General features: G+C 43.9%; 1 protein-coding gene across 1 annotated transcript in view; it reads right to left on the bottom strand.

Annotated features, from left to right (window-relative positions):
• Positions 1 to 11797: 11797 nt before the first annotated feature.
• The window catches only part of COQ5 (coenzyme Q5, methyltransferase), a 45707-nt gene continuing 43837 nt past the window's right edge, over positions 11798 to 13667 (bottom strand). Inside the window, exons 6-7 of the mRNA XM_073629300.1 lie at positions 13165 to 13276; positions 11798 to 12073 (exon numbers count right to left, since the gene is read on the bottom strand). Coding sequence (XP_073485401.1) covers positions 11972 to 12073; positions 13165 to 13276 — 214 coding nt within the window. The 3' untranslated portion in view covers positions 11798 to 11971. The remainder of the gene's footprint in view (positions 12074 to 13164; positions 13277 to 13667) is intronic.

Below are 13667 nucleotides of genomic sequence, written 5' to 3' on the forward strand. Positions count from 1 at the left end.
GGGTCCCCAAGGAATTCCCTTAATTTACAGGGATTTCCTCTTACTTCCTATTTGGCTATGGGACAGGAAGTGAAGGGAAATCTCTGCAATGGGACACAGATGGTGAAAAAAAAAATCTGACGGGTTATAACCTTCCCTTACTCTACCCAAAATAAAAAAAAATATGTTTTGCCTATAGTTCTACTTTAACGTTATAGTATACCCCCATTTTTAGAGAATTGTTAATTGCCATGATTCGATTTCAAGTAAAGTTGCACAACTTCAAAGCCACATTTATTGTGAACCAGTAATCTGTCTCCAGAAAATATACTACCTTTCTTATCATTACACAAATAGAGATCGCCATATCAATAGACTGTATCCAGTGGCTTCCAGAAGACTCTTACCCTCTTCTGGTAGGAAATAGAACATGCTCAGTAGGTGACAACAGATGGTCTACACCCGGGGACTCAAAGTACTGGCCCGCGGGCCATTTGCGGACCAGTTACAAATGGCCCGCAGGCAGGACCGATCCTGGGTGGGTGGCAGTGGCTGGGAGCTTTCTCTTTCTGATCCTCCCTCTGCTGCTGCAGCCCAGCACACACAACACAGGAGAGCGGCGGGAGGATCCGCCCATCGCCCCGTCCACCTGTTCTGTTGAGAAATGTCCCCGGGGTGAAGGCACATGCGCCGTACGCAACATCACAACAGCTGATTTTACCATCAGCTGTTGTGACAGAGAGACGGCGCAGGCGCACAATCGCCGACAGAATTATTTTTTTCTGTCAGATTGTGTTCTGCGCTCCCGTGGCGAGTTCATGTCCATGATGGGTGGATTTCTACACGTTGTGGGTGGATTTATGGGCACTTGGGGGCGGAATTACATGGCCAGTGCTGCAAAACTTTGTGATGGGCGGATTTCTACATTTCTTGTGGGTGGATTTATGGGCACTTTGGGGCGCAATTAGATGGCAAGTGCTGCAAAAAAATAAAACCCATCACAAAGTTTTGTTTTGCAGCACTGGCCATGTAATTCTGCCCCCACAATGTGTAGAAATCCGCCCATCATGGACATGAACTCGCCACGGGGAGCGCGGGCCAACATCTGACACAAAAAAAAATTCTGTCGGCTATTGTGCGTCTGCATCGTCTCACCAGTCACAACAGCTGATGGTAAAATCAGCTGTTGTGAGGTTACGTACGGCACATGCATTGCACATGCGCCCTTCAGCCCGTGCACTATTCGATGGGGGGCATTTCTCAACAGAACACCTGGACGAACTGTGCATGCACTGTACGTAATAGCACAACAATTGATTTTATGATCAGCTGTTGTGTCGGCGAGACGGCGCCTGTGCACAATAGCCGACTGAAGACATTTTTCAGTCAGATTGTGCCGAGGCACGTTCATGTAGGTGAGGGGCGGAATTTAACATGAAGGGGGCAGATGTTTTCATTGAAGGCCAGTACTGATCTAACATGAAGGGGGTGGATGTTTTCAAGGATGGCCACTGCTGCAAAGATGGGGGCAGAATTTTAAACGATTAGCTACCTAAATAGGCCCTCCAGGAAGAATAGCAGATAAAGATTTGTTTAGCAGATTTGTTTGGGCATCGTTAAAAATCTTTGCAGCACTGGCCATCATTGAAAACATCTGCGCCCTTCATGTTAAATACGTGAATACTCCTCGGCAGCACGAGGCACAATCTGACTGAAAAATGTCTTCAGTCGGCTATTGTGCACACGCCCAGTCTCGCAGACACAACGGCTGATCGTAAAATCAGCTGTTGTGCTATTACGTATGGCGCATGCGCAGTTCATCCTGGGCACTATTCGATAGCTGGCACTTCGACAGAACACTGGCCCCGGATCCAGGGTCCTGCTGCCACCTCAGGGCAGAAGATGTGGCGTTCTCAGGGTGCCCTGCTACTAGGCCTGTGATGAAGCCAGGACCTGACAGGAGGAGAGGACTCGGGAGGCAGAAGATCAGGCTACCAGCTGACTGCCAGGAGGAGATGTAAGTGAGCCATCGCACAGAGGCTGAGCAAAGTCCTTAGTTGCGTGACTGGGGTTGAAATTTGTGAAGAGGGGGTATTTGTGGAGTGTGTGTGTGTGTGTGTGTGTGGGGAGGGGGGTTGTTATTTGTGGAGTGTAAGGGGGTATATTTGTGAAGTGGAGTGTAGGGGGGGGGGGTATTTGTGGAGTGTAGGGGGTAATGCTGGGGTTTAATATTGCGTCCGCTGACACCATTGCTGGGGGTTAATATTGTGTCCCCTGACACCAGTGCTGGGGGTTAATATTGCGTCCCCTGACACCAGTGCTGGGGGTTAATATTGCGTCCGCTGACACCAGTGCTGGGGGTTAATATTGCGTCCGCTGACACCAGTGCTGGGGGTTAATATTGCGTCCGCTGACACCAGTGCTGGGGGTTAATATTGCGTCCGCTGACACCAGTGCTGGGGGTTAATATAGTGCGTCCGCTGACACCAGTGCTGGGGGTTAATATTGCGTCCCCTGACACCAGTGCTGGGGGTTAATATTGCGTCCCCTGACGCCAGTGCTGGGGGGTTAATATTGCGTCCCCTGACACCAGTGCTGGGGGTTAATATTGCGTCCGCTGACACCAGTGCTGGGGGTTAATATTGCGTCCGCTGACACCAGTGCTGGGGGTTAATATTGCGTCCGCTGACACCAGTGCTGGGGGGTTAATATTGCGTCCGCTGACACCAGTGTTGGGGGTTAATATTGCGTCCGCTGACAGCAGTGCTGGGGGTTAATATTGCGTCAGCTGACACCAGTGCTGGGGGTTAATACTGCGTCCGCTGACACCAGTGCTGGGGGTTAATAGTGCATCCGCTGACACCAGTGCTGGGGGTTAATATTGCGTCCGCTGACACCAGTGCTGGGGGTTAATATTGCGTCCGCTGACACCAGTGCTGGGGGTTAATATTGCGTCCGCTGACACCAGTGCTGGGGGTTAATATTGCGTCCACTGACACCAGTGCTGGGGGTTAATATTGCGTCCGCTGACACCAGTGCTGGGGCTTAATATTGCGTCCGCTGACACCAGTGCTGGGGGGTTCATATTGCATCCACTGATACCAGTGCTGGGGGTTAATATTGCGTTCACTGACACCAGTGCTGGGGGTTAATAGTGCATCTGCTGACACCAATGCTAGGGGTTAATATTGCATCCGCTGACACCAGTGCTGGGGGTTAATATAGTGCGTCCGCTGACACCAATGCTGGGGGAAAGGACAGTTTGCATGCGGCTCCCATTGGATGTGAAAATTTGTCCTGTGGCCCTCAGGTAATTTGAGTTTGAGACCCTTGGTCTACACAATCTCAGACTGCAATGGTGACACAGAGAAACAGGGAGGCCGGATCAACCAGGTATATTTCACTCTACGGAAGACTTTAGTGCTTTATGAGTATGAACACTCTGTTCTATAACATGCACTGAAAGTTTTTCATGGTCTGGGTTTAACCACTTGCCTGCTGGGCACTTTGGCCCCCTTGTTGCCTAGGCCAATTTTCAGCTTTCAGCGCTGTTGCACTTTTGAATGACAATCATGCAACACTGTACCCATATGACATTTTATACACAAATAGTGCTTTCTTTTGGTGGTATTTAACCACTTCAGCCCTGGAATTATTTGCAATACGGCACTGCGTCTCTTTAACTGACAATTGCGCGGTCGTGCGATGCTGTACCCAAACAAAATTGACCTTTTTTTCCCACAAATAGAGCTTTCTTTTGGTGGTATTTGATCACCTCTGCGGTTTTTATTTTTTGCGCTATAAACTAAAAAAAGAGCGACAATTTTGAAAAAACACACATTTTGTACTTTTTGCTATAATAAATATCCCTAATTTTTTTCTCAGTTGAGGCTGATATGTATTCTTCTACATATTTCTGGTAATAAAAATCACAATAAGCGTATATTGATTGGTTTGCGCAAAAGTTATAGCGTCTACATAATAGATAGATTTATTGCATTTTTATTATTATTATTTTTTTTTTTTTTACTAGTAATGGCGGCAATCTGCAATTTTTATCGGGACTGCGACATTATGGTGGACACATCGGACACTTTTGACACATTTTTGGGACGATTGAGAGGTATACAGCGATCAGTGCTATGAAAATGCTTTGATTACTGTATAAATGTCACTGGCAGGGAAGGGGTTAAAGCGGAGTTCCACCCAAAAATGGAACTTCGCTTTAACCGCTTCAGCCCCGGAAGATTTTACCCCCTTCCTGACCAGAGCGTTTTTTGCGATTCGGCACTGCGTCGCTTTAACTGACAATTGTGCGGACGTGCGACGTGGCTCCCAAACAAAATTGATGTCCTTTTTATCCCCACAAATAGAGCTTTCTTTTGGTGGTATTTGATTGCTTCTGCGATTTTTATTTTTTGCACTATAAACAAAATAAGAGCGACAATTTTGAAAATAACGCATTATTTTTTACATTTTGCTACAATAAATATCCCCATGGTATTCCTCTACATATTTTTGGTAAAAAAAAAAAAAAAAAAAAAATCGCAATAAGAGTTGATTGCTTTGCGCAAAAGTTATAGCGTTTACTAAATAGGGGATAGTTTTATAGCATTTTTATTAATAATTTTTTTTTTTTACTAGTAATGGCGGCGATCAGCGATTTTTATTGTGACTGCGACGTTATGGCGGACATTTTTGACACATTTTTGGGACCATTGTCATTTATACAGCGATCAGTGCAATTAAAAATGCATTGATTACTGTGTAAATGACACTGGCAGTGAAGGGGTTAACCACTAGGGGGCGGGGAGGGGTTGTCCTAGGGGAGTGATTACTAACTGTAGGGGGATGGGCTAGCAGTGTCATTACTCTGATCACAGCTCCTGATGACAAGGAGCTGTGATCACTAAGCAGAACGGGAAGATGCTGTTTACATCAGCATCTCCCCATTCGTCCTCTCCGTGAGGCGATCGCAGGTATCCCCGCGGCGATCGAGTCCGCGGGACCCGCGACCCGACTCACGGAGCTCCTGGCCGGCACGGAATTCAAATGGACGTACAGGTACACCCATTTGCCCAGCCGTGCCATTCTGCCGACGTACATCGGCGTGTGCCGGTCGGGAACCGGTTAAGGAAGGTGACCCCCTGATAAGCCACATTTGGCATGTCATTTTTTTGGGGGGGGGAGGGGGAGTCGGTACCCTCTCCAGCTCCCATTTTCTCCCAGTGCACCACGGCACCAGAAGGGAGATCACCTGCCCCGGCAATCATCTGGAACACGTCACAGGTCCCAGATTGCCCGGCCAGTCACAGCGCGCAGCACGGCTCGCGCATGCGCAGTAGGTGCTTGGCTGTGAAGCCACGCTTGGGCGCCTGCATTTACAATGCCGGCACTGCAAAGAGGAGGGGGGGGGGGACAAGCAGGGCTTCGTGCACCCGCATCGCTGGACCCTGGGACAGGTAAGTGTCCGATTATTAAAAGTCAGCAGCTGCAGTAGTTGTAGCTGTGGACTTTTTTTTTTTTTACGCAGAACTCCACTTTAACACTAGGGGGCGATCAAGGGGGTAACTGTGTTCCCTAGTGAGTGTTCTAACTGTAGGGGGAGGGGACTGACTATAGTAGATGATAGATGGTTTTTGGCTTACTTTCTGGTAAGCATTTCACCACATGGATGTGTTTCATTTGAATTTTCACCCTACAACATATGAACTATTGATGAATTTCACGTCACTCACCTATTAGTGTTGGACTTTTTTCTGTATAGGACTATACACTTTCACGATTTTTTATAATACTTTATAGCGCGTTTTTTTTGTTTTTATATTGGTGTGCCTCACTTATAACCGCAGCTTTTACCTTATTTTTCTAAGCGCAGTTTTTTATTTTCTATTTCCATACAACACGCCTGCCGGCGGTGCGTCCCCCCCACTCCCAGGCAGCCCTTAGTCATCGCCAGCCCTCAAAATCCACTCGCATCGCACCGATTTAACCACTTCAGCCCCAGAAGATATGGCTGCTGAATGACCAGGCCATTTTTTGCGATTCGGCATTGAGTCGTTTTAACTGACAAGTGCGCAGTCGTGCGGCGCTGCACCCAAACAAAATGTATGTCCTTTTTTCCCCACAAATAGAGCTTTCTTTTGGTGGTATTTGATCATCTCTGCAGTTTTTATTTTTTGCGCTATAAACAAAAAAAGAGCGACAATTTAAAAAAAAAAACAATATTTTGTACTTTTTGCTATAATAAATATCCCCATTTTTTTTTTTTTTTTTTAAAAAAAGCTAATTTTTTCTCAGTTTAGGCCGATATGTATTCTTCTACATATTTTTAGTAATAAAAATCGCAATAAGCGTATATTGATTGGTTTACGCAAAAGTTAGAGAGTCTACAAAATAGGGGATAGATTTATAGCATTTTTACTAGTAATGGAGGCGATCTATGATTTTTATTGGGACTGCAGCATTATGGCGGACACTTTTGACTTATTTTTGGGACATTGGCATTTATACAGCGATCAGTGCTATAAAAAATGCACAGATTCCTGTAAAAATGTCACCGGCAGGGAAGGGGTTAAAACACTAGGGGGCGATCAAGGGGTTAACTGTATTCCCTCTCTGTGTTCTAACTGAAGGAGGGAGGGGACTGTGTAGGGGAGATGACAGATCACAGTTCATACTTCGTATGAACAAAAAATCTGTCTGTTCTCCCCTCAGAGAACCGGAAACTGTGTGTTTACACACACAGATCCCGGTTCTCGGTGTGTCACGAGCGATCGCGGGAGCCCGGCGGTCGCACTTGCATCAGCCCCGGGGGGCAAGCGGCCACAACATTACATAACGCCGTGACCCAGTCACTTGCCTGACGAAGGGGCCCTGTGTGGCTCAGAAACTTTGCTGTATGTGTACCATGTGAATAAAGCTTTGGACCCTTTTGTGGAATCCTTGGTGTGCTGATAACATGGCTACACTCTGCCTATAGCAGGGGTCTCCAAACTGTCAGTAAGAGAGTGGATTTTACAATTATTCGCAGTTAGTTTATAAAGGGTCACCTTTACATCCAGAAGTGCCCATCTGAGTACCCCTTTACATCCCATAGTGTCTCCTCCCTACATCCAAGAGTGCCCATCAGAGTCCCCCCTGGCTGGCAATGGATGAACCAGTCTCTATTTCACGATACACAGAGCACTGCCAGCCAGACGGTATTTTCACAGACAGTTGCTGTGGACCAGAGAAAATCTTGTAGCAAGCTGGTCATGACTCACAACTGATAGTTTGGAGACTGCTGGCCAATAAAATAAAGTCCTCCCAAAGCAAACTCCTTAGTTATATTTTAGCCCAGGATTACAATAAAATATTTTTGCTTGAATGGTAAACTACGGAAACAAATTAGTGCAGTTCTGTAATCAGTAATACAATAAACAAATCAAATGTATTTTTGTTTAATGCAAGCAGTGTAAAGTACAAGATGGGGCTGTGCTGTGTAAATTTCAGGACTGGATTGACAGCAGTACATTGCAGGTACAACCACTTTCACATACTGTATGTATTTCATCTGTGTATCTAGTTGAGTTCAGCTTTAAAACACACTTACAGCCTCCCACAATGAGGATACCTTAAGTTTAATCTCTTACAACACCACAAGTATTGCAGATACTATTGTTGCATCTATGTGTCTGTGTGACCTTGTGGAGCATTTTCGGGTAAGAGAAGCTCCAAAGGTTTTAAAACTTTACTGATGACACTTCAGCAGCCACTTTATGGGTATGTTTGTGTCATTCAGCAGAACTGCTTGCTAATGTTTTGTACCATCAAAAAGATAAAAATATATATTTAGATATTGATTACTCTTTATAATTCTCTTAATGTCTCCAGGATTACTCATTCTAAACATGTGCAGTTATGATAAATGCAGAAATGGATTCCCATTTGCTGCAATTGTTGAGACATCTGACACTGCAAGGTTTAAAATGGCCTTATAATTAACCACTTCCTTCCCATAGTCAAATGACGTCCGCAGGAGGGATCTCCCATCCTGGGAGGGCGTTATATGACGTCCTGGGCTTCCCGTCACTTGGGAGCCGATGTACGTGCCCGGCGGTCGCAATGTCCGCCGGGCACCCGCGATTACTGGCAACAGAGCCGGGACGTGGATCTGTGTGTCTAAACACACAGATTCACGTCCTGTCAGGGGAGAGGAGACCAATCGTGTGTTCCCAGTAAAGAACAACACCGATCGGTCCCCTCCCCTACAGTTAGAATCTCTCCCTAGGTAACACATTTAACCCCTTGATCACCCCCTAGTGTTAACCCCTTCCCTGCCAGTGACATTTTTACAGTAATCAGTGCATTTTTATAGCTCTGATCGCTGTATAAATGTGAATGGTCCCAAAATAGTGTCAAAAGTGTCCGATATGTCCACCACAATGTCGCAGTCACGCTAAAAATTGCTGATCACCGCCATTACTTGTATAAAAAAAAAATGCCATTAATCTATTACTTATTTTGTAGACACTAACTTTTGAGCAAACCAATATACACTTATTGCGATTTTTACCAAAAATATGTAAAAGAATACATATCGGCCTAAACTGAGGAAAAAATTTGTTGTTTTTTTTTGTTTGTTTTTTAAATTGAGATATTATAGCAAAAAATTGTGTTTTTTTCAAACTTGTCCCTCTTCTTTTGTTTATAGCGCAAGAAATAAAAACCGCAGGAGGTGATCAAATACCACCAAAAGAAAGCTCTATTTGTGGGGGAAAAAAAAAATGATAAAAATGTTATTTGGGTACAGTGTTGCATGACCGCGCAATTGTCATTCAAAGTGCGACAGCGATGAAAACTGAAAATTGGCCTGGGCAGGAAGGGAGTGAAAATGCCCTGTATTTGTCATTAACCACTTTGAACTCCGGAAGATTTTACCCCCTTCAAGACCAGGCCATTTTTTTGCTATTTGGCACTAATTTAACTGGCAATTGCACAGTCATGCAACACTGTACCCAAATTAAATTTATATACATTTTTTACACAAATAGAGCTTTCTTTTCATGGTATTTGATCACCAATGGGTATTATGTAAATAAAAAAAAAACTGAAAATTTTGAAAAAAAATATTTAATATTTTTGTAGCAGAAAGTAAAAAATATGTAAAATTTTATATATATATATATATATATATATATATATATATATATATATATATATATATATATTTATTTATTTTCTTTATATTAATTGGTTTGTGCGACAGTTATACAGTCTACAAACTATGAGAATATATATAATATATAAATAAATCTCAATCTCACACACACACACACAGGAATTTACGCAGCTATAACACTACTATACTGTGCTAGTGTGGCGAGCAATCTGGCACTAGCTGGGAGGTACACTGACGTCAATAGTGACACTAATACAGTGATCAGTGCTAATACTATACACTGTCACTGCAATAATGTCACTGACTGGGAAGGGTTTAACATCTAGGTCAAAGGGTTAATGGTGTGCCTAACAATGTGTAATGTGTGTAGATTTACTTTACTGCCTGTTCACGGTACAGTGCACTTTTTATAAACCCAGAACTCTGTTTAAGATTCAAACAAAACCAAAAGAAAATTCCAGACAGAAATCGTGCACTGGACAGCATCAGCGAGGAAAGGAGGATAACAGCCAGAGTTACTTATTTGTTTTTAGTAACTGCTGGGTGATGTACGAGTCTAGTTTTGTCCACACTTACGCTTTAACCACTTAAGGACCAGAAGATTTGGCAATTGCGCTGTTGTGCGACACTGTATCCCACAAGCACCTTTTTTGGATTGATTTTGTCTTGTTCGCTTGATCTAATACCGACATATAATCAAACACATAGGTTGGACTCGATGGACTTGTGTCTTTTTTCAACCTCACCTACTATGTAAATTTTATGGAATTTCAATAAATTCTTTATATTTTACTTCCGGATGTGCCATCATTCTTTGTTTCCATTGGATTTCCTTGGCTGTGGACCAGGCAGGCACCCTGGCCTCTTCAGCAGCTCATCAGATCCTCACAGGTGGCTTTGAGCGGTGTGTTTCTAGCTCTCTCTCTCAAGGGAAGGGGTTAACACTAGGAGATGATCAAGGGGTTCCCTAGGGAGGGGTTTCTAACTGTGGGGGGAGTGTACTGACTGGGAGTAGAGAGAGATCGCTGTTCCTGATCACTAGGAACAGCAGATTTCCCTACTCCCCTTTCAAAATTGGGATCTGTCTGTTTACATTGACAGATCCCCGTTCTGGCTCTCTGAGGAGAGATCACGGGTGGCCGGCAGACATCACGGGTGGCCGGCAGACATCGCGGCCGCTGGCCACGCGCATCGGCTCCAGGGTCGCCCGCGCCCCCTATAGCCATTAAAAGCGGGCACCATACAGCTGCGGCCATTCACGCAGGGGAGCTAACCAGCTGCCGTATAACGATGGTGGCTAGTCGACAAGCAGTTAAAGTGGTTGTAAACCCACACATATACTCAGTGAAGTGACTGGCCTCAGGTAATACACAAAGATGAAACAAATCCTCCTACATAAATTGTTCCTGTTTATATGCAGTCTTCTCTTCAGCTGTTCAAAGTTTAGGCCGGGTTCACATATCCAGCTGCGGTTCCCAGCATGGGGTCTGGTGCGTCCCTGTTTACCGCTCAGGTGTGAATCAGGTCTGAATTTTTGCCTGAATTCACACCTTAACCAGACCCAAGGAAGCACAGGACCCTTTTGGAATGCGGACCGCAGCCGCCCTGGACATGTGTGAACCGGCTCCATTGCAAGCCAGGCACACTCTCATGTCATGCGAATTGGATGTGGGGGAAACTTGCATCCAATTCACACATGTATGCACCCAGCCTCGTACAGCTTGTCTGAGCTTCAGAATACAGGGGGCGGGGAACTGGATTTACAAACGGCAGAGCTCAGTGAGAAGAGCTCTAGAGCGGACTGGAGGGAAGACGCAACCCCCCCTTCACACGCAACACATAAGCACAGAGCTGAGGCCTTCAATCACAAGCTGTGTGCTGAAGCTCCTTTCCGGTCACCTTTTTTCTCTTGGTGTCAAGAAAACTTGTCAGAAGTGACTCATGCAGATAGAGAAAGGAAGCAGCAGACAGAATGAAACTTAGTGCTCTTGATTGAGACAAGTACAAAGAGGTATGCTTTGTTCATATTTAATGTCAGAGGTTTACAATCACTTAAAAGGGTTTGTAAACCCTCATTTTTTTTTTAACAACAAATATGTCATACCTCCACTGTGCAGTTCGTTTTGCACAGAGTGGCCCGGTCCTCCTCTTCTGGGGTTCCTCAGTGCCACGTCGAGTGTCCACGTTGGAGAAGTGCTCTCCTTGGTAGACACTAGTGCGGGCCTGCTCCCGAGTCCTGCATCTGTGTCCATTCACACAGAATGCAGGACTCTGCCCCAGCGCCGCGTCATTGGATTTGATTGACAGCAGCAGGAGCCAATGGCTGCACTACTATCAATCTATCCAATCAGGACAGGAGACACCAGCTAGAGATGGTGTGCTCGTTCCTGGATGGAGGATTACAGCATTCAGGTAAGTAAAACGGGGAGGCTGCGGGGCTGCAGCACTACAGAAAGTTTTTCACCTTAATGCATAGAGGGTTTACAACCCTTTTAAGCACAAAAACTGGATCCTGCATTATTCCTACATTCAACCAATCAAAATGTTCAAGCATGTAAACGTTAGAGTACAGCTTGCTACCACACATATAGCTGGTCTGCACACCATGACCACAGCTGTTTTTCATTTGCCATTATACAACTCATAGTAATATCATACTATGTGACCATATATTTTATTAAAGTACAAATTTTTACAATAAACAATATTTAATACAAAAATAAGTTACAGGTTATATTCAGCAACTATATCTGCATACATTACAAGAGCAGTATTTTTTTGTGTTTGAACAGTGTTGTGGTTCTGTTCCTTTTTTTCCTGCATTTTGGATCATAATTTAAAACCTGAGTGAACAGCAACAACACCTGATGTTAGGTTGTGATATTTCACCTTGAAAAAGCCAGCATCTTCAATCATTTCTTTAAATTCCTCCTAAAGTAAAAATACAGTTACATATCAACCACTTTTCACCAATGAAAACTCTGCATTTTCTGTCTATAGTTTTATAGACATTAAAATAAAGAATAAAAATTCAGCAATTTCAGTGCAAAATATATTGCTGAGCCTGGGTGTTGTGATGATGCCACCCCAAAAGACTAGGAGCAAAGAAAGTGGGCTGAATGACTTTATTGCCATTTAGCTGAGAGCATTGAGGACATCTGGTGGCAAAAAGGTATTATTGCAGGGGCCAGCTTTGGACTGCATGTAAGGGTTGCATCTAAAGCGGTTTTTATTTTAGCTTTTAACGGGATGTTTAGCCTTCCCAGCCATGGCACATGGCCACAAACTTCACATTACCCACATGTTTCACTTGCATCCTTTACAAATCCCAGCCGGACATTGCCAACACCTTTTTCTGAAAGAGACAGCATTCAGAATTGGACATCCATGTCTAGGTAAATTAGGTAAATCTTCTCCCATAATCCAGAAACCGTTTAACAGATTGTTTGACTCCTTGCTTAACTGTCCCGTGGTCAGTTTTCTAGCTATGTTGGGAACTCAGCCTGCTTCTCCTCCAATGATCAGACTTGTCCTGACACACCCACCCTGCACAGCCTTTCACCCTGAAGATCAGTGAGCTGCTGTTTCTCCTCCCACATATCTTATGCAAGTGATAGAGGGTATGTGATCAAGAAATTATAAATACTTTTTTCCCCCTTTTTTATATCTATACACAAATGTTTTGCCTTACATTTCTATTTTACGGAATGGGTTGTTTTGCAAGGTGAGGGTTTACATATACTTTAAATGACCCAACAACTCCATATTTCAGTATAATCTGTTAATGCTCACTTACTTTTCATCTACCTTAAAGCATACTGGTTTTCGCTTAGTGTGGAAGATTTGTTCTAAGACTATATAGATCTGGTATCTTACAAACCTTACACTAAGAGTAAGATGAAGCCTAAATTCTACTACCTACAAACATATGGTGATTTTAATCCAAGATCACAAGAAATCTGAACCATTTCCTAAAATTTGAACAGACATAAGGCATGTGTGACACAAGTCATGAATATTACCTGCGGAGGGAAGCGTCGGATACTCTCTACTAAATATTGATAAGATTTCCAGTCTCCGGCTATGACTTCTCCCAGGACCGGTATAACCTGGAAACTATATAGATCATAAAGCCTGCCAAGGAGAAATTAATAGGTAATGTTTGATTAAGATTTTACGTGCTATTGTAAAGGCTGTTTTCGTGCAGAAATACACACTAAAGAACTTTACACCATTTTTTTTCTACTGTCTGTTCCTTTTAGAACTATTACAACACCAATGTGGCTATTTGCTATCAATATGTATGCTTTAGCTGTACTTTATCTGTAGAGCATTGAGAATGCTTGTTGGGTTGTGAACATTTTGTTTTAAAGTGGATTCTTGAGAAATAAGGATACTGTTCTTACAGCAAGAAAATCTCAGGTTTTTTCACTGATCCAATCATGGTCTAATTGTTGCAAGTGATGATCAAATAAAGCACATTGCCTACAAAGACTAGGCCATGAATGAGCACCTTAAGCATGCC

This window comes from Aquarana catesbeiana, linkage group LG01, assembly GCF_042186555.1.
Source record: "Aquarana catesbeiana isolate 2022-GZ linkage group LG01, ASM4218655v1, whole genome shotgun sequence".
Lineage (NCBI taxonomy): Eukaryota > Metazoa > Chordata > Amphibia > Anura > Ranidae > Aquarana > Aquarana catesbeiana.